Raw genomic sequence first — 24,133 nt, forward strand, 5'->3', positions numbered from 1 at the left:
AAATCCAGGCCCCCACCTCTGTCATTCTTCACAGTGAATTCAAACCACAATTCTTCTGCTTTTTCTACCCTTAGGAAGTAATTCTAAGCAATTCCTCAAATATCCAGCCTTCCCAAGTATTTCCAGGAATGTCTCTCAAAATGCACAAATTCATTTCTTCTATTCAAACATCTCTAAAAGCCCTTTTGATCTGCAATCAGCTTCAAACTATCATGCCCTCAAGAAAAAATGTGGCCTGTTGGGTTCTTTGCCTCCTCCCTTTTATTCCTCCCCTCTAAATATGCAAACAGAATATAGCAGAGCCCAAAAAACAACTTCTTGATGCTCAGTATTGTATGGAGGTGATCCTGCCCCTCTGCTCTGCTCTCCTGAGACCCCACTTGCAGCACTGTGTGCAGTGCTGGGGTCCTCAGCATCAGAAGGACATGGAGCTGTTGGAGCAAGTCCAGAGGAGGCCACAAGGATGATCAGGGGCTGGAGCAGGTCCCGTATGGAGCCAGGCTGAGAACATTGGGGCTGTTCAGCCTGGAGAAGAGAAGCTGCGTGGAGACCTCAGAGCAGCTTCCAGGGTCTGAAGGGGGCTACAGGGATGCTGGAGAGGGACCTTCATCAGGGACTGGAGCGATAGGACAAGGGGTGATGGGTTCAAACTGAAACAGGGGAAGTTCAGGTTGGATCTAAGGCAGAAGCTCTTCCCTGTGAGGGTGCTGAGGCGCTGGCACAGACTTTTCCCAGAGAAGCTGTGGCTGCCCCATCCCTGGCAGTGTTCAAGGCCAGGTTGGACACGGGGGCTTGGAGCAACCTGCTCTAGTGGAAGGTGTCCCTGCCCGGGGCAGGGGGTTGGGACTGGAGGAGCTTTAAGGTCCCTTCAACCCAAACCACTCTGGGGTTCTGTGACTCTAAATAACTGTATTAGTGGCTTTACCACCACAAATCTTCGAAGCCTCGTGCGTGGCTGAGCTCTTCTCACCCAATGAGACACCGACATGTTTTGTCTCTCTCATTAATAGAGGTTGCTGGAGGAAGCACTCGAGGAGAGAGATGTGAGTGAAGAACCTGCCTGGAGCCACTGGAGACGGAATCTGACTGCATTCTCACAAGCATGAAGAAAGGAACACTTCAAATAACAGACTGTGACAAGGAACATCTCTGAACGTTAAGAACAACATTAAAAATAGAATAGAATCTACATGCGGACAAAAGGGAAAAATTACAATTCAATACATTAGGTTTTAGCTACTTTTACTCTCATTCCTCAATTATTGATTGGAAATTCTGCGTTTACATCAGGCAGAAACACAACCACTTGCAAACATGAATCCACTAAAAAGCCTTTCACTTCACAGGTTCCTATAATGTGTTCTGGAAAAAAGTTATGAAAATTTTAAAGCCTACAATAAAAAATACCCAAACAGCAAAGCACCACATTGAGCCATTACACACCAGTTCTGTTTACTGCAGGCACTCTGCTGCAATGACTATGACTTGATTAGGTTTTGCCCTTTTTTATAGCCCATTTTTGAATATATGAATGCAGAACCCCCTTTTTTTACATTCTTTCTTACTGAAGTAAATGCCCAAGAAGATTGAACAAGCTCATTGACTTTAGAAGATAAAAACATACTGTTTTGGGTTGAAGGGACCTTAAAGCTCCTCCAGTCCCAACCCCCTGCCACGGGCAGGGACACCTTCCACTAGAGCAGGTTGCTCCAAGCCCCTGTGTCCAACCTGGCCTTGAACACTGCCAGGGATGGGGCAGCCACAGCTTCTCTGGCAAAAGTCTGTGCCAGCGCCTCAGCACCCTCACAGGGAAGAGCTTCTGCCTCAGAGCTCATCTCAATCAGATGCATAAGGATCATAAAATGAAAATCATCAACTGTAATAGAAGATAACAGCTAGGTTAAGAGTCCAGTAGGAGCAGGAGAAACTGATCTCGATGATCAGCAAAGTAAGACAGTACTAAGATCTCTGCAGTCCAGATAACCACACTACACTGGCTTCTATAAACCCCAAATTAACCCCTTTTTACCTCTGCTTCCCCTACAAAGAGTATCTACCTGAGCTATGACCTGATAATCTCCTTTCCCTCATTTGCCAGGACAAGCTTCCCACTCACTAGAATTGAAAAGGCACAAAGTTCTCAAGGCCTCCTGAGGGCAGATGGGACGTGCCACCCCTTTTGACCACGAAACCAGACTTGACCTGAACAGAGAATGCTGGACATTAAAAGGACCTGCCCACCATGCACCATCAAGAGGACTGGCCAAACAGGTCTATAACATATATTGTGTTTCTGAAGAGGATCTTCAGCATCCATTCTGATACCTTTGATTAGAGCCAATAGAGATACGACAAGGGGAATGGCTTTAACCTGCCAGAGGGGAGATTGAGATGAGCTCTGAGGCAGAAGCTCCTCCCTGTGAGGGTGCTGAGGCGCTGGCACAGACTTTTCCCAGAGAAGCTGTGGCTGCCCCATCCCTGGCAGTGTTCAAGGCCAGGTTGGACACAGGGGCTTGGAGCAACCTGCTCTAGTGGAAGGTGTCCCTGCCCAGGGCAGGGGGTTGGAGCTGGAGCAGCTTTAAGGTCCCTTCTAACCCAAACCAGTCCAGGATTCTGATCTTGTATCAGGTTCAAGCGGCCTTTATGAGACACAAAATAAACACAGGTCTCCATTATAACATTTAAGTAAAAATATGAAAACCACTTCAGATACAACAACCACCATCATATTCTCCAAGTCACATCAGCTTCTATGAAGAACAGTATCTTCTTTCATATTATTATGTCTTAGGAACACCAGCCTGTGACACCACTTGCATGACGGACCACAGACAAGTTTTTACTTCCTGATTTAACTCTAGTTCTGTGGCACAAACACCACCATTGCCAACATTCAGTGTTCACAACGTGCCAGAGGGTATTTTCAGCATGGCAAAAATGGAACTTGTTCTGAGCCAGCTTAGCACACGGTCAAAAACACATCAGTGAAGCCAGGTCTGGTGGTGTAACACTGTCTCCTGCTATTCACCACACCCTCCTCACAGAGGCAAGAGACGAGAATCTGTGCCCGCAAGACAGAATGTAATGGACCATGAACTAGACTAACACAGAATCGGCTTCACTAGCAGATGAACAGGGTCACAGAATTCCAGACTCATTTGGGTTGAAGGAACCTTCAAGTTCATCCAGTTCCAACCCCCTGCCACGGGCAGGGACACCTTCCACTAGAGCAGGTTGCTCCAAGCCCCTGTGTCCAACCTGGCCTTGAACACTGCCAGGGATGGGGCAGCCACAGCTTCTCTGGGAAAAGTCTGTGCCAGCGCCTCAGCACCCTCACAGGGAAGAGCTTCTGCCTCAGAGCTCATCTCAATCTCCCCTCTGGCAGCTTAAAGCCATTCCTCTGGCCTGTCCCTACAGGCCCTTGTCCAAAGCCCCTCTCCAGGTTTCCTGGAGCCCCTTTAGGCACTGGAGCTGCTCTAAGGTGTCCCCTTCAGGAGCCTTCTCTTCTCCAGGCTGCCCCAGCCCAGCTCTCTCAGCCTGGCTCCAGAGCAGAGCTGCTCCAGCCCTCGCAGCAGCTCCGGGGCCTCCTCTGGCCTCGCTCCAGCAGCTCCACGTCCCTCTTGTGCTGTTGCCCCAGCACTGGATCAGGACTGCAAGGGCGGGTCTCCCCAGAGCACAGCAGAGGGGCAGGATCCCCTCCCTGACCTGCTGCTCACGCTCTAGGGGTGCAGCCCAGCACACCGGGGGGTTCTGGGCTCAAGCACACACTGAAGCCAGGGCATGGGGAGCATCATGTTCACCTGTGAAGGTCTAAACTTCCAGAGGAAAGACAAGGCTGGCATGCAGGGCAGGAGGAGAAACATCTTCCATCCTGAAGGTAGATGAAAAAGACAGAGTGTCCTTTATCAATAGCCTCCCTGTCCCAAGCCACAGCAGGTATTGTTTGCAATACTCTGTGTGTAGGTTACACTAAAAATGCTGACAGCACTGTCTGCAGAAGATGCTATAAGCACTATTGGCAAAGGATGCAAAACCTGCAAACTAAACCCCTTTCCTAGCAAACAAGATGAAACAAATACAACACAGCACCATAGGAAATTAAGCCAGGCTACTCTAATTGTGTCTGGAATGATAAGAATGCTCTTCCTCTTTCCAATACAGCTTATCATGACATTTGTGGTATGTCCTGAAGATCTTCAATTCCCCTGACATATGGGGGTTTGGAAGTAAGAGTTGGGATTATAAATACTTAGAGCCTCCAAGGGAAAGCCTTTCCTACAGGATCGGGCTTGGGTTTGATCAAGCAGATCAAAGGAAAAGCTTTTTGCTTCTTTAAAATTATCCTGTCGTGTATTCTGATATCCAAACCTAACTTGGTTGGTTGTCAGCTACACCTTGCAATTGCCACCATAAATATCTGCAACAAAGGCAACTTTATAGGACTGCATCTCAACTGCTGGTTTTCTAGAGCTCTGCCAAGGAACACTGTGGTGAAAAATGGTACTTAGCTCCAGGAAAGGCCATACTCTCATAGTCAGAGAATCCCAGACTGGTTTGGGTTGAAGGGACCTTCAAGCTCCTCCAGTTCCAACCCTCTGCCACAGGCAGGGACACCTTCCACTAGAGCAGGTTGCTCCAAGCCCCTGTGTCCAACCTGGCCTTGAACACTGCCAGGGATGGGGCAGCCACAGCTTCTCTGGGCACCCTGTGCCAGCGCCTCAGCACCCTCACAGGGAAGAGCTGCTGCCTCAGAGCTCATCTCAATCTCCCCTCTGGCAGCTTAAAGCCATTCCCCTTGGCCTGTCCCTACAGGCCCTTGGCCAAAGCCCCTCTCCAGGTTTCCTGGAGCCCCTTTAGGCACTGGAGCTGCTCTAAGGGCTCCCCTTCAGGAGCCTTCTCTTCTCCAGGCTGCCCCAGCCCAGCTCTCTCAGCCTGGCTCCAGAGCAGAGCTGCTCCAGCCCTCGCAGCAGCTCCGTGGCCTCCTCTGGCCTCGCTCCAACAGCTCCACGTCCCTCTTGTGTCTGGGGCCCCAGAGCTGGACACAGGACTCAGAAAATCAAATCAGAACAAAATAAAACCCCACACAGCTTTCTGCACGCTAAAGAATTCATTCTTAAAAAGGGGGCAGAGGCAACACTGCAAATGCAACTTTTGGCAAAGAAAGTGTGTGTTGTACTTCAAACCAGAATCCTCCTTTTCCTGTCCTCCAAGACAACTGCACACCACAGGCACAGGGCTCAGAGCTCATGGAAGAAGCCTGAATTCTCCTGCAGGCTCCTAAAAAAAGCACAAGCCCTTAAAAAAAAAACAAAACCAAAACTCAGACTTCCATGGCATGTGTTGGAATTGCTTTAATAAACAAAAGCTCATTCAAATGCAAACCTTGCAGCTAAAATGGAGAGAAGAAATTCATCTTCTTTCTGATGCGAGAAATGGTTTGTTGGGGGGTTTTTTTTACACTCTTCTACAACCTCAGAACAATCATCTTTTGATGATTTACCCTCCATCAGTTAACCCAACACTGTAAAGCTACTTGGAAATAGTGAAACAGAAGATCTCTTCCTTTTTTTTATGTCAGGGATAAAGCAAATCCTGAAGGAGTGTGGCCCATTTCTCAATGTCACTGTGCCAAGATAGGCCTGAAGCATTACACTGGGGCTGTGTTTCTACCCAAACCTGGGCTTTTCTGCTCAAAACTTGGACTTCCACACCCAGTAGGCAACAGCTTTTTTAGGTACATTCCAAGCTTCCCTCAAACAGTTCCAGTCAAAACATCCCTAGATTTTAATTCCATCAAGAATGTGAGCATCTCATTAAAGCACTGCCTAATTATAGGTAACGTGCCCAGACCACAGAGCCTGTGGTAGCTTTATATGGAATATTATTCAGAGTAACACCACCGAGTTCCCTAAATTTCTGAGATTTCTGCATTTTTAGTGTTCTAGCAAAGAGTTATGCTCTGTCCTCAGCTACTGAGCTGAATAAATAAGGAACACATAATACTCACTAGTAGTGAGAAAGATCAAGCCCAGAGGGAAGAACTAGCAACAACTCCTAAGAAAATGGCAAGCTTTAAAGTAAAAGATTAAGCTTTTAGATCTAGTGGTTGTACAAAGAAATCCTCTTGAGCGTGAGTCAAACAACATTATACAGTTTCCATGAGTTTTCCTAATTCTGTTTTCCACTTGGGCAGGTTGAAGGTTTCAGAAGCTGGAAGCACAGAAAAATCCCTCTGCTCCTGCTCAAATAAAGCCACCAACGCCAGAGGCAAGCACTGCATCTGGGAATGGACCGAATGACCTTGAAGGAGAAAGGAATTGTGGTGATGAAGGACAAACTTCTGAGCAGTATAAAGGAAAAGAGAAGCTGTGGCTGCCCCATCCCTGGCAGTGTTCGAGGCTGGGGCTTGGAATAACCTGGTCTCATGAAAAATAGGGCCCCATCAGATACCAGGCAGAGGCAAACATGCTCTGGAGCCCAGCACAGGGTTCAAGGACATCCAAACAAACTGCATTCCCTGCAGCTGGAGGAAGGGCAGGAAGAAAGGGAAACTCCTCACCACCACTTTGCCTCAGGGCAGGAAAATGCTTTCTCCTCAGTTTCCAGCACCCTAATACATATGCCTATATACATATCTAAATACATGTTCTTCTACAGTTTTCTTTCCCAGTTCCTTATCCTTCTGCAGCACTATCCATACTGTGACGAGATGATTCCCTAACACAATTACCTGTTAAGTGATCTGTGTTGAAGCTGCTCTATTAGATTTGCTGTATTTAAAACTGGAACTGCAGTTCTAGTTTTTAGTTTCTACTTCAGCAGCTTGACTCACAGCCAGAGTTGCTGTAAACCTTATCACGAACCTCCCAACATCATCAGTGAGGTTACAGAAGCACAGCTGAATTCCAGCAGGGAGTATAAAGTTTATTCATACCAAAAGCCTACTATTAAGTGGAGCATAACTCAGTGCATAAAATGACATGTTAAAACTAGCAGCAACCAGTTATCTACAGACACATATTCATTCATACTTCTTTTTCCTTAACTAGCTGTACTGCTCACTCAAGCTTGTTATGACAGGAATGAGACACGGAGTTTGAGATGGTGAAGTAGTACTTTGTCCTCATCCTGAGCACATAAACACAAAACCCCAGTAAGTTCCTTGTTCTCTGACCCACACACTTCACATCCATCCTGCTATGTCTCAGGGGAGCAGAGGGAAGTGACAGCCCAGCTGACAGGGAAACAGCACCCGAGGTCAGACAGGGCTCGGATTGTTGAGGAAGACCCCAAAAGTTCTCCCCACTTAGGAAGTAAACTGAGGCTTAACAACCCGAACAGGCAGAAGTGGTAGTGCTGAACAGGAAATACAAAAGCACCTTGGAAACAGAGGTGATGCTCAAGAATTAAAATTCACAAAGTCAGAACTGGATCAAGAAAGGACCAGGGAAGAGATGAAGTGTCTGGGAGGAAAAACAAAAAGATAGGCTGACAAATCAGCAGCAAGAAGCAATCATCAGAGGATGGAAGATAGAAAACACAGGCTGTGCAGAGACTGGATGGAGCAGCCTAAGGACTTGGGGTGCAGGGTGAGGAGAAGCTCCCCATGACCCAGCTTCAGTGTGTGCTTGAGCCCAGAACCCCCCCGTGTGCTGGGCTGCACCCCCAGAGCGTGAGCAGCAGGTCAGGGAGGGGATCCTGCCCCTCTGCTGTACTCTGGGGAGCCCCCCCCTGCAGTCCTGATCCAGCTCTGGGGCAGCAGCACAAGAGGGACGTGGAGCTGCTGGAGCGAGGCCAGAGGAGGCCTCGGAGATGCTCCAATACATCTGGATCAGGAGCACACAAGGATTATGAGCTTATGATTTTGGCAATTCCTTTTCCACTCTGAATTTAGTAGAATGTGAAGAAAAGTTAAATTCAGGACCCAACAAATGCAAGGACTGTATTGTTAATCCACTTCAGCCAGAAATCATGGAATCTTTACATCTATTTTCAACACACTGTACAGTCAACAGACTTAAAATGATGAAGCAATGCAGGATCAACACATCCAGACAGCAAAAAATAGCTAAGACTTAAATAAAGAGGCCTTTCCAGCTCTGTAGTTCCCAAAGTGGCAGCAGGGATTGGGAGCAGGAGGCTGTGGTTACAGTGACTTCAACCACACATGAACTGGGCTGCTACTGTACAGGACTGCTTTCCCTCTCCTTCCTCAGGTACTCTTCCTCATACCCCTCATGGCAGCAGCACTTGTGCAACCACAGAGGAAGCTGGATTAGGGAAAGGATTTATCCAAAGAATACCCCTTTTAGGCAGAAAAGTCAGGAAAGTTTTGACTTCAGGTGGGTGAGTTTCCTAATCCATACGGCTCACTCATCCTTGTGCTGCTACAGGGAGACAGGAGAAATAGTTGGCAAGCAGAGCTGCCCCTTCAACAGCAGTCCAGACTTCAGAACAGATTGAAACAGCCATAGAACCACAGCCTCACTCTCTCTGGCAAAACATGAAAGCAAAGAAGTTTTTCAAAAGCCATTTTCATAGAATCCCAGACTGTTTTGTGTTGGAAGGGTCCTTAAAGTTCCTCCAGATCCAACCCATTCCATGGGTAGGGACACCTTCCACTAGAGCAGGTTGCTCCAAGCCCCTGTGTCCAACCTGGCCTTGAACACTGCCAGGGATGGGGCAGCCACAGCTTCTCTGGGAAAAGTCTGTGCCAGCGCCTCAGCACCCTCACAGGGAAGAGCTTCTGCCTTAGATCTAATGTAAATCTAGCAAAAACTGTAAAGTCACACAAAGCAGGCCTCGAGATAACCTTCAACGTAAAGCAACTATCGCCTAACAAGTTTATATAGCCTGTAGCATATAATATATACAAATACAATACAGAAACACCAAATTGAATTAAAATATGGATTATACATCTTTAAAATATGAATTATCTGCTTTACACCTTTGCAGACATGTGCACACACACAAAAGGAAAGCATGCCAATGTCCCAGCAAACTATGGACAGCTTCAGACTACTACGTGTGACTTATTTCCTACCACCAAACAAAGAAATCTTTAAAGAAATTTTGCAAACCAAAAGAAAACCTATGAAAAATTCCAACACCTCTGTTAAATTCAGCTATTCAGAACACAGTTTGCCCCTGGAAAAGAAATATACCGAATTAACTTGCAGCCTAAAAGCAGGCAGGTGTGGAGAGTGTGAAGCAGTAACTTCTAGGCATAGAGAAACTTGGAAGGGTTTCTGGTTGACAGCAACGAAACCTACGTTTACCTTTCAGGGGGAAAAACCTCCTTCTCCAGCACAGTTGCAGAAAGACAACCTTTTTATAGCAATGCCAGCACATATCTACCACATGAAAGGGGATGGGAGCTTTAGAGAGCTCCAGAAGATAAACATATGTCATGCCTAAAACGGAGCCAATGAGCCTAAAAGCATCCTGAATCACTTGTTCCACAAATTCCCCAGTCACTAAGTCTGAAGCAATGTAACACCAAAAGCCAAATCGAGATCCTAAAGACAGAGATGTATTTTTAAAACTGATTTGCTAACACATTTCAAAACACATTTTGTATTACAGTCTTGTCAAGTCATGAAAAGATAATTCAGCTTTACCGCTACTGAGCTTCCACAGAGAAGAGAAACACAACAGAGTTTGTGAAGACTGCAATGGATATTTATTTTGCCTTTTAAATAGATACCGTGTTGTGTCAAAAGTTGTCCAACTCCCACTAAAGCTTTCCACTCAACCAGCACAGAGTTGTGTCAAGTCTCAGGTATGCTTCCCACAAGCAAAAAACATGTTGCCTTTTCTTCCCAGCCTCCAGGACCTAAATCATAGAATCACAGACTGGTTTGGGTTGGAAAGGACCTTAAGATCATCCAGTTCCAACCCCTCTGCCACGGGCAGGGATGCCTCACCCTAGAACATGTTGCTCAAGGCTCTGCCCAACCTGGCCTTGAACACTGCCAGGGATGGGGCATTTACCACTTCCTTGGGCATCATGTGCCAGGGCCTCACAGTAAAGAACTTCTTCCTTGTATCTAACCTAAATATTCCCTGTTTAAGTTTAAACCCATCTCCCCTTGTCCTATCACTCCAGTCCCTGAGGAAGGTCCCTCTCCAGCATCCTTGTAGCCCCCTTCGGACACTGGAAGCTGCTCTGAGGTCTCCACGCAGCTTCTCTTCTCCAGGCTGAACAGCCCCAACTTTCTCAGCCTGTCAAATCTACACCCTTGCATACAAAACACTGTATTATCACTCAAAAAGATGCCATACTTTAAATAAACAGGGTGGTTTTGGTTACGTGCAGCCCTCAAGGCTATTAAATATCTGCAGAGGGGCTGGAGAAAAGGTAGTTACACCTAGAATGATGAACCTTCTGTGATAAGCCACAACCCTGACCAAGAAGAATCCTGTTTGGAATAAAGAGTAGTTGAATCTTTATCCTCTCCAAATGACATAGTTTAAGCCTTCAAACTACAAACATTTAAAGCAGTGCCCAGTTTTGCATAAAGATATCAAAGCTACTGGAATGGCAAGTACGCTTATGATCTGGTGGGCTGCCAAAAATCATCTGCTAATACACTCCACAATGGTTGTGTTCTTCAAGGATTCATAAGAGAACTTTCTGATCTTTGCCTTGTGTCCTTTCTTTTTAGTTGTATACAAAACTGAACTAAAATGACAGAAAAAATGCAATTAAGAGTTTGAAATCCTACACGGATCCTATGGTTTAAGGATTGCCTGTGTGATTTGAATGCTTGCATTTATATGCTAATAAATACAGGGATTGTTTTAATTATTTAACATTTTTAAATGTGAATTTTAAATGCATTCTTAATCACTAGCTTGCAAGGCACGTATTCAGAGTTCCCTGGTGCCACTGCAGCAGCTGAGTTTGTAGAATTCAGAGCAGTGTAACTGAAAGAGTATGAAGTCCTACTCCTGCAGTGCCCAAAGCCTCCACCAGCGCTATGAAAGGACCCAAACTCTCCCAACTCTTAATAAACAAACAGTTTTCAGTTAGAATTTAATACTTTGGGATAACAGCAGGGTGCTTTCCATAAAAAGCATTCTGTGTTCCAGAGACAAAAAGATCCTGTGTGTGGTTCCAGGGAGCATTGCTTTCTGGAACATTCCGGAATCACGGTGGCTGCATATTCTGAATACAGTTATAAACACGCCAGTAATGGGATGATGAGGTTGACACCCAACATCTCACACGAGTGTCACACACCAGCCAGCACAGCACCAACACCACCAAGTCCTCAAAGCCCAGCTCCCCCTTCCCAGCAAGACGCAATTAAAAGGCCCCTGCATCACAAACCAAGTTTGTACTCTTTTTAAGCAGAAATTCTCTTGTTCTCTCTTATTCTGTTATCTGGTATTTGAATAAATCATTAACACAACAGAGCTGTCCTATCCTATCACATCATTCCATGTTTAAGGAATGTTTAATCTGTAAATCCAGGCAGTGATTCTGCAAAGGCAGATTGCTCGCAACAAGACTGCTGGACAGACTGTGCACATTTAGTGACTGTGGTAGTGAATTAAATACATTAACCCAGTTTCTTAATCCATAACATCCAAATTCATAAATTAACTGTGGAAAAATCAAATTACATGAAAGAAAAGTATTTTTAAGTGGGCATTTTCACGTTTTCCTGTTTTTGTAACCACAGGCTAATAACGCTTATGACATCTTTCAGCAGAACACAGACTGAAGCAATTATAAGCTCCTGAAAAATAGGAAATGCCAACAAAACCTGGACTAGAACAGCAGTACCTGGTCTGGATGTTCTAAAAATAAGTTTCTATCCAGGGGGGAAAGAATTCCTTGGATCAGTCTGTTACTTATTACTCAGCATTTGGTAGTTAAACACTGCACAGCCACTCATTTGAATCGAAGGAAATGAATGCTGTGATCTTGCCCAGACAAAAAAGTGTCTCAACACCCACAGAAGAAAAACAGGGGAGAGAAGGTTCAAGCCTCCACAGTGTGATTTATGAAGAGAGGACACTGGGAGAGCGAGACAAACAGCCCAGCAGCTGTCAAAGCCAACACGTTTGCATTTTATATACAAATATAGAGCAAGGCATCTCGTTTAAATAAGTAATGGGTGGACTCTACACTGCCAAGCAGAGCAGGATGGCAGTGGACTTACTGCTGAATACTCTACAGAAGAACCATCCTAGAAACTGATTCTCCAAATGGAATTATTAAGCTTCCATATAATACAATACCCCAACCACTGTGTTTTCTTAAAGGGAAACTTTTAACTTCAAAAGGAGCAATCACATTAGGTAAAATGAAGGCTAAAACCCCCACAATTATGTCATGTTTCCCTATTGATCTTAACCTAGGCAGAGTTTTAAATTCTAAATGGAAATATCTTCTTCTAAGTTTCTGGTCAAAAATAGAATCCATTTAAAAGCATTGTTCAAAAGGAGACATAAATCATGAGTGGGTTTAAGATATTTTCATCATTTTAGCAGCCTCTTAAAACTGGTAAATCAAAGTCTGGGTCTATTTTAAAGAGAAATATTGCTGAAAAGACCAATGCTTTTTGCATGTTGTTTGTGACAGGGGCTTTTTTTCACCATTTCCCCCATTGAAGAGAAGAAAAAATGGTTTGCATTGTGTTAGCTCCAGTTATAATTTCCAGCTGTGTCAAAACTTTAACAGCCTAAAAGCAGGAAATCCAAAGAGGAAATTCCATCGTCAGTTCCTGGAGTTTTGTAACTCCAATGTTCTTCCAAAAACTGGACCTTAAAGGAATTTTTGGTAGCATTCGCTGTAACCTTACCTGATATCTTCCAGTAGCTCGCATTCTGCCTGATGCTTGGCCTGAAGTTTTGTCATCTGCTCAACCTGAATGTTTTTTAGCTCCTGTGTAACTTTCACCTACAAAACAAACCACAGACCACATATATTTGCTGGAGAGTTTAAAGGATTTCAACAAGAAAAAGCCACAATTTGTGTCCTTCACCTATTGTGAAACGGCACATTTCAAACAGGGAGTTAAGAGTGCAGTTTAACATTCATAAAGGCTGACTTCAGGAAGTGCTGCCACCACAGCGGGCTTACACTGCACATGGCAAGAATCTCATACTTAGGCCCAATCATTACCAAAAAGTGCAATTTTACCCCAAAACCTTGGAGCTTGTGTGCAAGAAAAAGAGCTTTGCCCACCAAACCCAGAAAAAAACAGGCCACAGGGGGGGAAATTACACTATAATGTATATATTTAGCACTTTAGTGCAAGTCAGGCCAATTTTGAGATGTATTAAACTGTCCTACACTTGTTATCATTTAAAGAGAGCTTAAACATCAAGTTGTGTTTTGCTTGTGCATCAGATCAAAAGAGCCCTCCCTAAAAGGCTTCAGAAGGTCAACCTTTTGTTTTTAGGATTGGTGTCATTTCCCTTTGACCCTTGTGATCACAAAGCTAAGATTTCAATACTCGGGGAACCAACTGGATAACTGGCAGCACCACTGGCACAGGTATAGGGAATGAGTGCATTTTGGAAGGGAATTTGTTTTGTTGGTGGTTTTATAGAACAAGAGGTCTTGGCATTTAAGCCCTCTAGTGATCACAGGGAATCCATATATTGGCCTAAAAAATGATCTGAAGACATTATGCGTTCAGGAGGACAGAAATGCCAAACAGTGCAGGAAGAGGTGAAGAATTCACAGAGGAAGAAGACACAAAATTCCCTCTTTTTCAGTAGCAGGGCAAAAAGCCCTTAGATCTCATCAGCCAGCAAAAGCTTCCTCAATTTTAACACTGAAAACAACCCCCAGCAACCAGCACCCTTCAACCAACATTATATAAAGACACATTTTTCACATGAGACCAAAATATTTAACAATCACACATATGCCCCTGACTTTCAGCAGAAAAAAAATGTCTGTTTTTAACATGAACTTTCAGCATTTGGGGGTTTATCTGTATATGAAAAAGAAAACCCTACTCAAAATAAATAAACCCACACAAGATGACCCATGTAATGGAAATAATCTCGCACGAAATACTACAGGCAAAGAACGCCACACATGTAGTATAAATAAGCCACCAAATGCAAACTGAAACAGAAATAACTGGTTCAACAAAAGCAGAGTCCACCCGCAAAACAAGAGGTCGAGAGGGAGGAATGAGCCAAGGAGAGATGTTCCCTGCAGCTGCCTGCCAGGGCTACTGGGGATGACAAGGGATTTCTGTTTAATGCTCCCTCTCAAGCCTTCCTCCCTTCCCAAGCTCTCCCAGCCACTATTATATGGTTCTCCACCCGGCAAACCCCTGCAATCTCCTCAGCAAGAAACCTCAACCTCACATCAGAGATCTCGAACATCCCCAGCGAGCTACGGCCAATCAGGCTGTAAATGATTACAGCCCTAACCGGGCAGCAAAGAATATCTAACACATACCAAGCTCAAACCCACAAAACTCCCTTCCACGGTGCCTGTAAAGGAGCAGCTTCTCCATCCTGAGACCTGCTCCTCCGGCTGTAGCTCTCCTTTTCTCCCCACCCCACTGCATAACTAACCAATAAATCTCCATGGATCAGCACTTACACATAGCTCAAGACCCCACTACAGCTCAAGTCGCCCAGATAACAACCTGCACACTGAGAAGCCACCCTAGGAACAGCCTTTATTCCGTATCTACATTCCTTCTTACATCCCTTCCCACACCAGACCCCCTCTAAAGCAAAGCACCCTGTATTCCCATGGACACAAAAAAGCCTCCCCGCTGCATCTGCAGATTGTTCCCATCACACATATGTTGCACACTTCTGGCTGCCCCTGGTCGCTCCTGAGACATGCCGGGATACCCTGCATCCTTGCATCAACTCCAGACATGACCTTCTGCACCAAGACAACCAACCCACCGATGGTGGCATCAACCCACCATAGCACCCCAACACGGCTGAGCCCCCAAAACACAGCCAATAGCACCCACAACTGATACAGGCTGTCTCAACACCTCTGTGCACCCTCTGCAGTCATTGCCCCCTCTTCCAGCCCTACCCAGCCATTGCTCTCCTCCATTTGAACCAGCTCCACTGGGTATTGGGAGTACCCCAAAACTCGCTGCCCAACCATTGCCCCCCTCGCACCCCTTCCTTCACCAGCCCTTCCCATGTCCCCAGAGCTCACCTCCACACCAAACCCCCCCCTTCCCCTTTCCACCCCCCCTAAACCATTCCCCCCTTTGCTGGGCCACCCTCCCCAAGCCCCACAACCCCCAATTCACCCCCTTTTTCCCTCCTAACACTTGTTTTCCCTCTCCCGACCTGCCTCCATGCTCCACCACAGCACAGCCCAACCTGCCGCCCCCCCCTTCCCCACCCGAGCCCTCAGACCCCCTCATCCACCTCCCATAACCCCCCCTTTTACCCCGAGACCCCACCACCCTGCCCTAAACACACCCCATCGCTACCAGCACCCCCCAAATGAGCCCTCAGCCCCATTCACCCCCCCTCAACACACACACAGAGCCCTCAGCACCCCGGGAGGGCCCTCACCTTCCTCGGCGGCGGCTGCATGGTGCTGCTCTGGGTCTCCACATCAATTCCCTCCCCCCGGCAGCAGGATGCGGCCCCCGCTGCAGGAGGAGGTGGAGGAGGAGGAGGAGCGGGCAGCGACCGTCTCCCTCCCGGTTCAGGGCGAGTCCCGGTCGGCGGGAGGAGGGAAAAGGGGAGGGAAAGGGAGAAGGGAGGGGGGGAAAAGGCCGCCTCTTCCTCACGGGCAGCGGCCGAGCAGCGTCCCGAGTCCCGGCCCTGGGGAGCGGGGAGGGAAAGGAGGCGGTGGCGGGAAGGCGGGGACGGGGCTGAGGGGGGGAAAAGGAGAAGGAGAAGGAGCGCGGCTCGGGAGCGCCCCGCTGAGGGGATCCGCGCCCGCCTGAGGCGAGGCCGCCAGCGCCGGGAGCGGCCACCACAGAGCGGGGGGGGGGGGGGGGAAGGAGGAGGGAGGGAACGCCCCCTGCCGGCTCCGCTGCGGCCGCTGGGGGGCGCCGTGCGCAGAGCGGGAGCGGCGGGAGGGGGGAAACGGAGGGGGCGCGGGGGGGTGAGGGGTGCACAAGGGGGCGCGGGGGGGGTAAGGGGTGTACAAGGGGGTGCACGGGGAAGCACGGGGCGTTAAGGGGTGCACAAGAGGGTGCAGGGGAGTATCAGGGGTGCACAAGGGGGTGCACGGGGTTGTAAGGGGTGTTCAAAGGGGTGCACGGGGGGTGTAAGGGGTGCACAAGGGGTGCAGAAGGGGGTGCAGAGGGTGCACGGGGGGGAAGGGATGCACAAGGGGGTACACGGCGGGTGTAAGGGGTGCACAAGGGGGTGCACGGGGGAGCACGGGGGGTTAAGGGGTGCACAAGGGGGTGCACGGATGGTGTAAAGGGTGTTCAAGGGGGTGCACGTTGGTTGTAAGGGGTGTATAAGGGAGTGCAGGGGGTGCACGGGGGGTGTAAGGGGTGCACAAGGGTGTGCACGGGGGGTGTAAGGGGTGTACAAGGGGGTGCACGGGGAAGCACGGGGCGTTAAGGGGTGCACAAGAGGGTGCAGGGGAGTATCAGGGGTGCACAAGGGGGTGCACGGGGTTGTAAGGGGTGTTCAAAGGGATGCACGGGGGGTGTAAGTGGTGCACAAGGGGGGTGTAAGGGGTGCACAAGGGGTGCAGAAGGGGGTGCAGAGGGTGCACGGGGGGGAAGGGATGCACAAGGGGGTACACGGCGGGTGTAAGGGGTGCACAAGGGGGTGCAGGGGGTGCACGGCAGGTGTAAGGGGTGCACAAGGGTGTGCACGGGGGGTGTAAGGGGTGCACAAGGGGGTGCAGGGGGGTATAAGGGGTGCACAAGGGGGTGCACGGGGTTGTAAGGGGTGTTCAAAGGGGTGCACGGGGGGTGTAAGTGGTGCACAAGGGTGTGCACGGGGGGTGTAAGAGGTGCACAAGGGGGTGCACGGGCTTTTAAGGGGTGCACAAGGGGGTGCACAGGGATGCACAGGGAGAGCGCAGGGGATGCACAAGGTGGCGCAGAGGTGTGCGCAGGGATGGTGCCCAAGGGAGTGCAGGGGCGTGCGCGGGGGTGCACAGGAGGGTGCAAGGGTTTGCACTGGGGTGCACAAGGAGAGTGCAGGAGGTGCACAAGGGGGTGTAGGGATGTGCACAGGGATGGTGTCCAAGGGGGTGCAGGGCTGCACAGAAGGGTGCAGGGGTTTACATGGGGGTGCACAGGGAGAGTGCAGGGGGTGCACGGGGGGTGGAGGGGTGCGCGCAGTGATGGTGCACAGGTGAGTGCAGGGGTGTGCACGGGGGTGCAGGGTGTACAAAGTGCTGCAGGGTGTGCACGGTGGGGTGCAAGGGGTGCATAAGGGAGTGTAGGGGGTGCAGGATGTACACAAGGGGGTGCAGGGGTGTGCACAGGGGTGTGGGTGTTGCACAGGTGAGTGCAGGGTTTGCATAAGGGGTTCAGGGTGTGCACAGAGCGTGCAGGGGTGCGCACAAGGAGGATGCATGGGGGGTGCAGGGATGTGCACAAGTGGGTGCAGGGGTGTGCAAAGAAGGTGCACAGGTGGGTGCAGGGATTTGCATGGGGCTGCACAAGGGGTGTGCAAGGGTGTGCAAAGGGATGGTGTAGGGTGTGCATAAGGGGGTGCAGGGGAGCGCACAGGGGATGATGGTGCAGGGGGTGCAGATTATACACGGGGCTTGCAGTGTGTGCAGTGGAGTCCATATGGGTGTGCAGGGGGGTGCACAGGGGTGCAGGGCTGTGCATGGGGGTGCATGGCAGTGCACAGAAGGGTGCAGGGGGTATACAGGGTGCACAGCACTGCTGCCGACAGCCATCACCAGCACTTTGCACTCTGGTCCAGTCTCTAAGGCACGAGTCCACTGCAGGATCCAGCCATGCAGTTTGGGTGCAGGACATGGCCCATGTGTCCTGCACAGCTTAGACAGGGTGCTGGGCCTGCTCTACACCGGAGAAAAGGAGCCATCACCTTCCCTTCAGCACGTTTCAGCCTGCCCAAGCAAAGTGGGGCAGCAAGAGATGGAGTTGAGGTGGAGTTGAAGCATATAACGACTGTCATCCTCATAGAGTCATAGAATCCCAGAGTGGTTTGGGTTGAAGGGACCTTAAAGCTCTTCCAGTCCCAACCCCCTGCCACGGGCAGGGACACCTTCCACCAGAGCAGGTTGCTCCAAGCCCCTGGGTCCAACCTGGCCTTGAACACTGCCAGGGATGGGGCAGCCACAGCTTCTCTGGGAAAAGTCTGTGCCAGCACCTCAGGACCCTCACAGGGAAGAGCTTCTGCCTCAGAGCTCATCTCAATCTCCCCTCTGGCAGGTTAAAGCCATTCCCCTTGGCCTGTCCCTCCAGGCCCTTCGCCAAAGCCCCTCTCCAGGTTTCTTGGAGCCCCTTTAGTCACTGGAGCTGCTCTAAGGTCTCTTCTCCAGGCTGCACAGCCCCAATTCTGTCCTCAGAGCCTGGGGACAGCAGCTGGAGCCCCCAAATCCTGGTGCACCCCAAGGCCACCACACCAGCAGAACACCCAAACACACAACAACCAACGAGCCTTTTGCAGGAGGTTGCTTTTAATCAAAAATGAATAAAATGAAGCAGAACCCTTGAGCATTGCAGCCATGGGTGAGATGCAGGAGAGCCCAGGAGGCAGAAATGATGTTCCCAGCCATGCAATGTCATGTTTTGCCGGGTATGAATTAAAAGCCCCTCATCAGACATGCTTTTTCTTTTCCCCTCCCAGCACTTAGGTTGCTTGGCTCAGCTTTTTAGATCTGCTGCAATGAAATCTTTGAACTATTCAAGTTTCCTTTAAGCAAATTACCAGGGCAGTTTGCAGAGCACAAGGCAATTCTCATAATTGCATTTTCCCAAGTGCTCCAGCGCTGCTGCTGCTCCAGCTCCTTTATTATTGATGAACTGCTTTACTCCAGCTCCCAGAAAACGACCCAATGCCTTGAAAGATGCCTTAACTGTCTTTTAACACTTGAAAAAAGCCTAAAATGCAACTTGAATTCTCCTTACTCCTCCAGCTATTAGTTTATTTAGTGCTGGTAATTACTCCAATTCTTCCTCCTGGGGAGATTTTATCTAAATCACTGGTGTGATGTGATGCATCAATGGATTATGTGAAAATATGTTGTATCTCTCTATTTGAGCTGCACAAACTGCAGACCCATGAAGGTGTTCTTGCAAGACCATTCCCTGTCCCCAGTAGCAAGTTAAAGTCCACCCAAAGCATTTCCTTCACACCCATGTATAGCTGGGAAGGGGATTTGGGAAGACGGAAGCATTGAGGGTGGTGAGACACTGGAACACGTTGCCCAAAGAAGTGGTAAATGCTCCATCCCTGGCAGTGTTCAAGGCCAGGTTGGACACAGGGGCTTGGAGCAACCTGCTCTAGTGGAAGGTGTCCCTGCCTGTGGCAGGGGTTGGGACTGGATGAGCTTTAAGGTCCCTTCAACCCAAACCACTCTGGGATTCTATAATAGTGTGCTACATAATGTGACAATGGGAAACCCCAAGGGGAAACCCCAAGGAGACCAAGCTGTGGATGCTCCCTAAGATCCACCCAAGTCTGGTCTTGTTCTGTGTCACCTCACCACGGGGACAACTTGAAACAACCGCAGGAGCCGCAAAGGGTTTTCTGGCCAGGACATCCATAAAGGGAGAGAAATAGAGGGAGATAAATAAAACACAACCGTGCCCCGAGCGGTTCAGGAGGCAATTTGTCACCGTCTTGATATAAATCTTCTGGAAAGCTTTTGTAAATCTGGCTATTTGCAAAGGTTTATCCCATCCCTGAAACCTGTTCCGGAGGGACCATGTCCTTGTGAGGCACCTCAGGGCATTAATACTCCATTTTCTCCTTAGATACACTGGTGGGAATGGGGAGCTGCTTCCCTGGGGTCACAATGGAGTGAGGAGGGGGATGAGATTTTGGGGAGCGGAGTACTGAATTAGCTGAGAAAGGCAGGAGCTCAACAGGGCATCACTAAGACAGGCAGAGTAAACAGCTTTTTAGAATAAATTAATTTAATTTCTTTTAATTTCATTTCATTGCACTGCATTTCATTTTCATGGAATCATAGCATCCCAGAATCCCGGGTTGGAGGGGCCTTAAGGATCATCTGCTCCAACCTTTCTAGACTTAGACTAGATGGCCCAGCACCCTGTGCAGCCCAATCTTAACACTGTCCAATTATTTATATAGTTCAGTTTAGTTTAGTGTAGTTTTATTTTAACTTAATGTAACTTAATGTAACTTAATTTAACTTGATAATTTTCCTTTATTTTTAAATTTTAATTTAATTTAATTTTATTTCATTTCATGTCATTTCATTTCATATCTGAAAGAGGATACAGAATATGATCCCAAATTGATCTATAACACACAGGGAACCCCAGCAGAGATGAGACATGAAGGTTGCAAACCCCAAGAGCCAAATACCAGCTAATGGTAACAACCCACAGCTGAAAATACTGGTGTATTCCCCCATCCAGAAGAAAGCAGAATCTGCCCATGAAAGCCAAATCTGGAGATGAATCCCAAGGGATGGAGCCCCACTTGAGCCCACCCTCTCACCACTCTCAGTGTAAAGGCATCTCCAGAGCCAGACCCCATGCGGCCGCTTCCCCATGTGTCTCTTTATTCTTCACATCTGAATCTAATCCCTGAACTTAAACCTTGTTAAGTACAAAAAGCTCATGTTGAGTGTAGCAAACACTTTGCATTTAAGAACTCTTGGCTGCCGGGATGCTCTTCAGATCAAAACCAGGCACGTTTTGCCCCAGTGCTGAATCACAGGGAGGTGCTGAGTGCTAGAGGCAGCTCTGGCTCTGTTTCCACCAGCAGATCCAAGCAGCTGCTGACGGAGCAGATTTTGCCTGTGGAACTGGCAGGAGTTTTCCTGGCAGAAGGGTCTGCTCCCTGACAGAAGCCACTGCGGGAAGGGGCTGGTGACACAGGAGCTGATGGCCTGTGAGACCTACCTTGGCCTTCGGAGATGATACAGGAACTGCTTCCTCTGGGAAGCTGCTTTGTTATATTAAATAGGGATATATAGTAATATACATATTTATATTAAATAGGGATATATGGTAATATACATATTTATATTAAATAGGAATATATAGCAATATATCTTTATATTAAATAGGAATATGTAGAATATTTTATATGAAATAGGAATACATAATGTATATTTTATATTATACAGAATGTATATTTTTATAGTAAATAGGATATATAGGAATATATAAAATACATATATATGCCCCATCCCTGGCAGTGTTCAAGGCCAGGTTGGACACAGGGGCTTGGAGCAACCTGCTCTAGTGGAAGGTGTCCCTGCTCATGGCAGAGGATTGGAACTGGATGAGGTTTAAGGTCCCTTCAACCCAAACCAGTCTGGGATTCTATGATTCTATATATTTTATATTAAATAGGAATATATAGAATGTATTTTATGATAAATAGGAATACATAGGAATATATTTCATATTAAAAAGATATATAAGAATATATGTTTTATGTTAAATAAGACTATGTAAGAAATAAAAAGCTTAATTGATTAAGTAGATGGACAGGCAGATGGATGGATTCCCCAGTGCAGGAGCCAACTGCTCCAAGGAACAGGTAAAGCCATAAATTGAGCTTGGGATTATCTCAGAGCCATGGTTTTGCTCTGAGTGTCTCTCCCAGGGCTTCAAAGGTCATGGTGGTACAAACCAGATGTTTCCAGCTTCCACATGTTCTGCCTGCAGATGTTTCCAGCTCATCCAGCCCTTGCCGCTGCTCCCATAAGATGGGGACAGGTTTCTGAAGGCCATGGAGATGCTATGCCATGTGCACATCCCAGGCTGGGGGTATCCCAGCATCTGTTGTGGCTGCTCCTCACACCCTTCTGCTTCCCAGGATGCGGTGAAACACAAAGGATGCTGAGTCCTGGTCCCACCTTGTTTGCTTAAAGCAACCCTTGTGCTGAAGCAATGCACCTTGCACTGCTTTCCCAGCACAACCGCTGTTTTCCTTGGATTCCTCCCTAATTATTTGATCTTTATGTCCACCTCTTCCTTCTTTCACCCATAAATCTCTGCACATCCATCCGAAGTATCAGGCTGGTGCTGGAGCCTCCAGGCTTTCCCCACATGGGGGTGCCATGTGGATGCGAATGGGAACGATGCGCATGTCCTACAGCCATGGCAAGGCAAAAGGAGACACCTAAGCACGGAGTCTGCCCTATTTTTTTCACCAGAAAAAAGGAAAATATATGGATTGGGAAAAATAAGATTCACAAAGCATGAGAAAAGCAAGAAATGATGTGGATGGGGAAAAATAAGACCTAAATTAAGACCAAAATAAGACCAAATAAGGTCTTATTTTTCCCCATCCATGTTACTTCTTGCTTTTCACATGCTTTGGCATTCCTCAGTGGAAGAAACAAATCCCTCTCTGGAGCTTGTTCTAACCTGGTGCCTATTGAAGGAACCTTGAAGTGGCTTTTCAGGAGCCCAGAGGATGAATCAGCCTCCTTCAGCTTAAACATGGGCGGAAGGAATCGTCCTGCATGGAGATGGCTGCAGGGGGATAGAGGTCCAGCCGAGCTGGAGGAGAGCCCATCCAGCCCTGCCATGTCCTGCTTGGGCCTGTTCCACCACATTTCGGTGAAGGCTGGTACACCCAAAGTGCTTTGTTCCCCGTGCTCTGCTGTCCTGGCCTCTCCCCATTCCTCACTTCTCATGTTTGCCATACCTGAAGGGGTGAGACTGGGATTAATTTCCATGAGAACACGTTTAAAGAGTAAATATCTCGGAGCAGGGACGCTTGGCAGGTTCATGGGGTTTGTTTTCCTCCAAGAATTGGCAGCTTTCCTGCTCCTTTCTGGTTGCTCGTGACCAGATGTGAACATCAGGGGCTGTGGAAGCAGGAGGCATCTGCCCATCTGGAGCAGGACCCCCTTTTTACCCTCTGTCCCATCGCAGTGTTGGACTGTGACTGTTCCCAAGTCTACCCAGGAGGTGCTTCTTGGTGCTTTCAAATGGAGATGGTGTAAATCAGGTAAGTCCTAGTGCAGCCTCCTCCTTACTCTGGTGTTATCTCCCATCCTACTGGGAGCAGATGGGGGGAGGCAAAGGCAGGAGATGAGGGTGATGTCCAGTGATGGGTTTTAGCCCTTGGGTGGGAGTGAGTGTGGGGCTGCTGTGGCCTGGTGTGAGAGCAGGACCACAAACACAGCCCCAGGGGTCGCATCAAGCGTTCATCGGTTGCATTCCTGATGTGGAGCTGCTCCAGTACTCAATCCTACTGGAGTAGAGGCAACATGAGAAGAGTCTCCAAGAGGCATCCATCAATGCTCCTGAGGTTTGGGAGTATTTTGACAGCAGGCACAGCTTCATGGGTTCACGTTAAGGATCACACCACCCCTGGGATGTAGGCACCCAAAGATGGGTCCAGGGCCTTTTGGTAAGAGCCAGCCCCGCATGTTCACCATCTCTGGGTGTATCTCCAGGAACCTACATCTGTGTTCAACCAGGAGTTGTCACCATCCCTTCTGTGGAGCGGAGATGGGATTTGAGGTGTTATTTCCACCTGTCTTCATCCTAAGGGTCGTCTACAAGGTCCAAAGGCTGAGCTATCAGCAAGCCTCCACCAGCCTCTTTCCTCCAAACTCTTCCACATGACATGAACATGGACATAGACATGGATGTGGACATCTCAGTGAGCAACAAGATCACCTGAAGGTCTGATATGGGTCCTCAAGGTTGGGACACACCTGCTGAGCTGCTCCTGAGAGGCAGATGTTGAATTTGTCTTCAGGAAGGTGGCCTTCACCTTCCTAAAGGTGACCTCAAAAAGGTTGACATAATCAGTGGGAAATTATGGCAGCAAGGAAAGGTGGGATGGGGAGAAAAAAGGGATGAAAGAAAAGACAAAAGCTCTGAGGGGACAAGAGGCAAGAGGAGGCAGCAAGAGGAGGCTTAGAGTAGGGATGAAGAGAAAGGCCATTGAGGCAGGAGACAGGTTGTAAAGACAACTCTGGAGTTCCAAAGTGTGGAGGTGTGTGATAGCAAATATGAAGATGATGGTGCCACTTGGCTCTTTA

The 24,133-nt window shown here is 48.2% G+C and overlaps 1 protein-coding gene across 4 annotated transcripts in view; it reads right to left on the reverse strand.

The window, feature by feature from the left end:
• The window catches only part of FCHSD2 (FCH and double SH3 domains 2), a 144,280-nt gene extending 128,392 nt beyond the window's left edge, over nt 1–15,888 (reverse strand). The window contains exons 1-2 of one of the 4 annotated variants that reach the window (XM_030475784.1): nt 15,541–15,888; nt 12,819–12,916 (exon numbers count right to left, since the gene is read on the reverse strand). In XM_030475784.1, the coding sequence (XP_030331644.1) occupies nt 12,819–12,916; nt 15,541–15,561 (119 nt within the window). In that variant the 5' untranslated portion in view covers nt 15,562–15,888. The remainder of the gene's footprint in view (nt 1–12,818; nt 12,917–15,540) is intronic. The other 3 variants (XM_030475786.1, XM_030475785.1, XM_030475787.1) reach the window with 3 other exon arrangements.
• Between the last annotated feature and the right edge of the window lie 8,245 nt (nt 15,889–24,133).

Source organism: Strigops habroptila, chromosome 2 (assembly GCF_004027225.2).
Source record: "Strigops habroptila isolate Jane chromosome 2, bStrHab1.2.pri, whole genome shotgun sequence".
Taxonomy (NCBI): Eukaryota; Metazoa; Chordata; class Aves; order Psittaciformes; family Psittacidae; genus Strigops; species Strigops habroptila.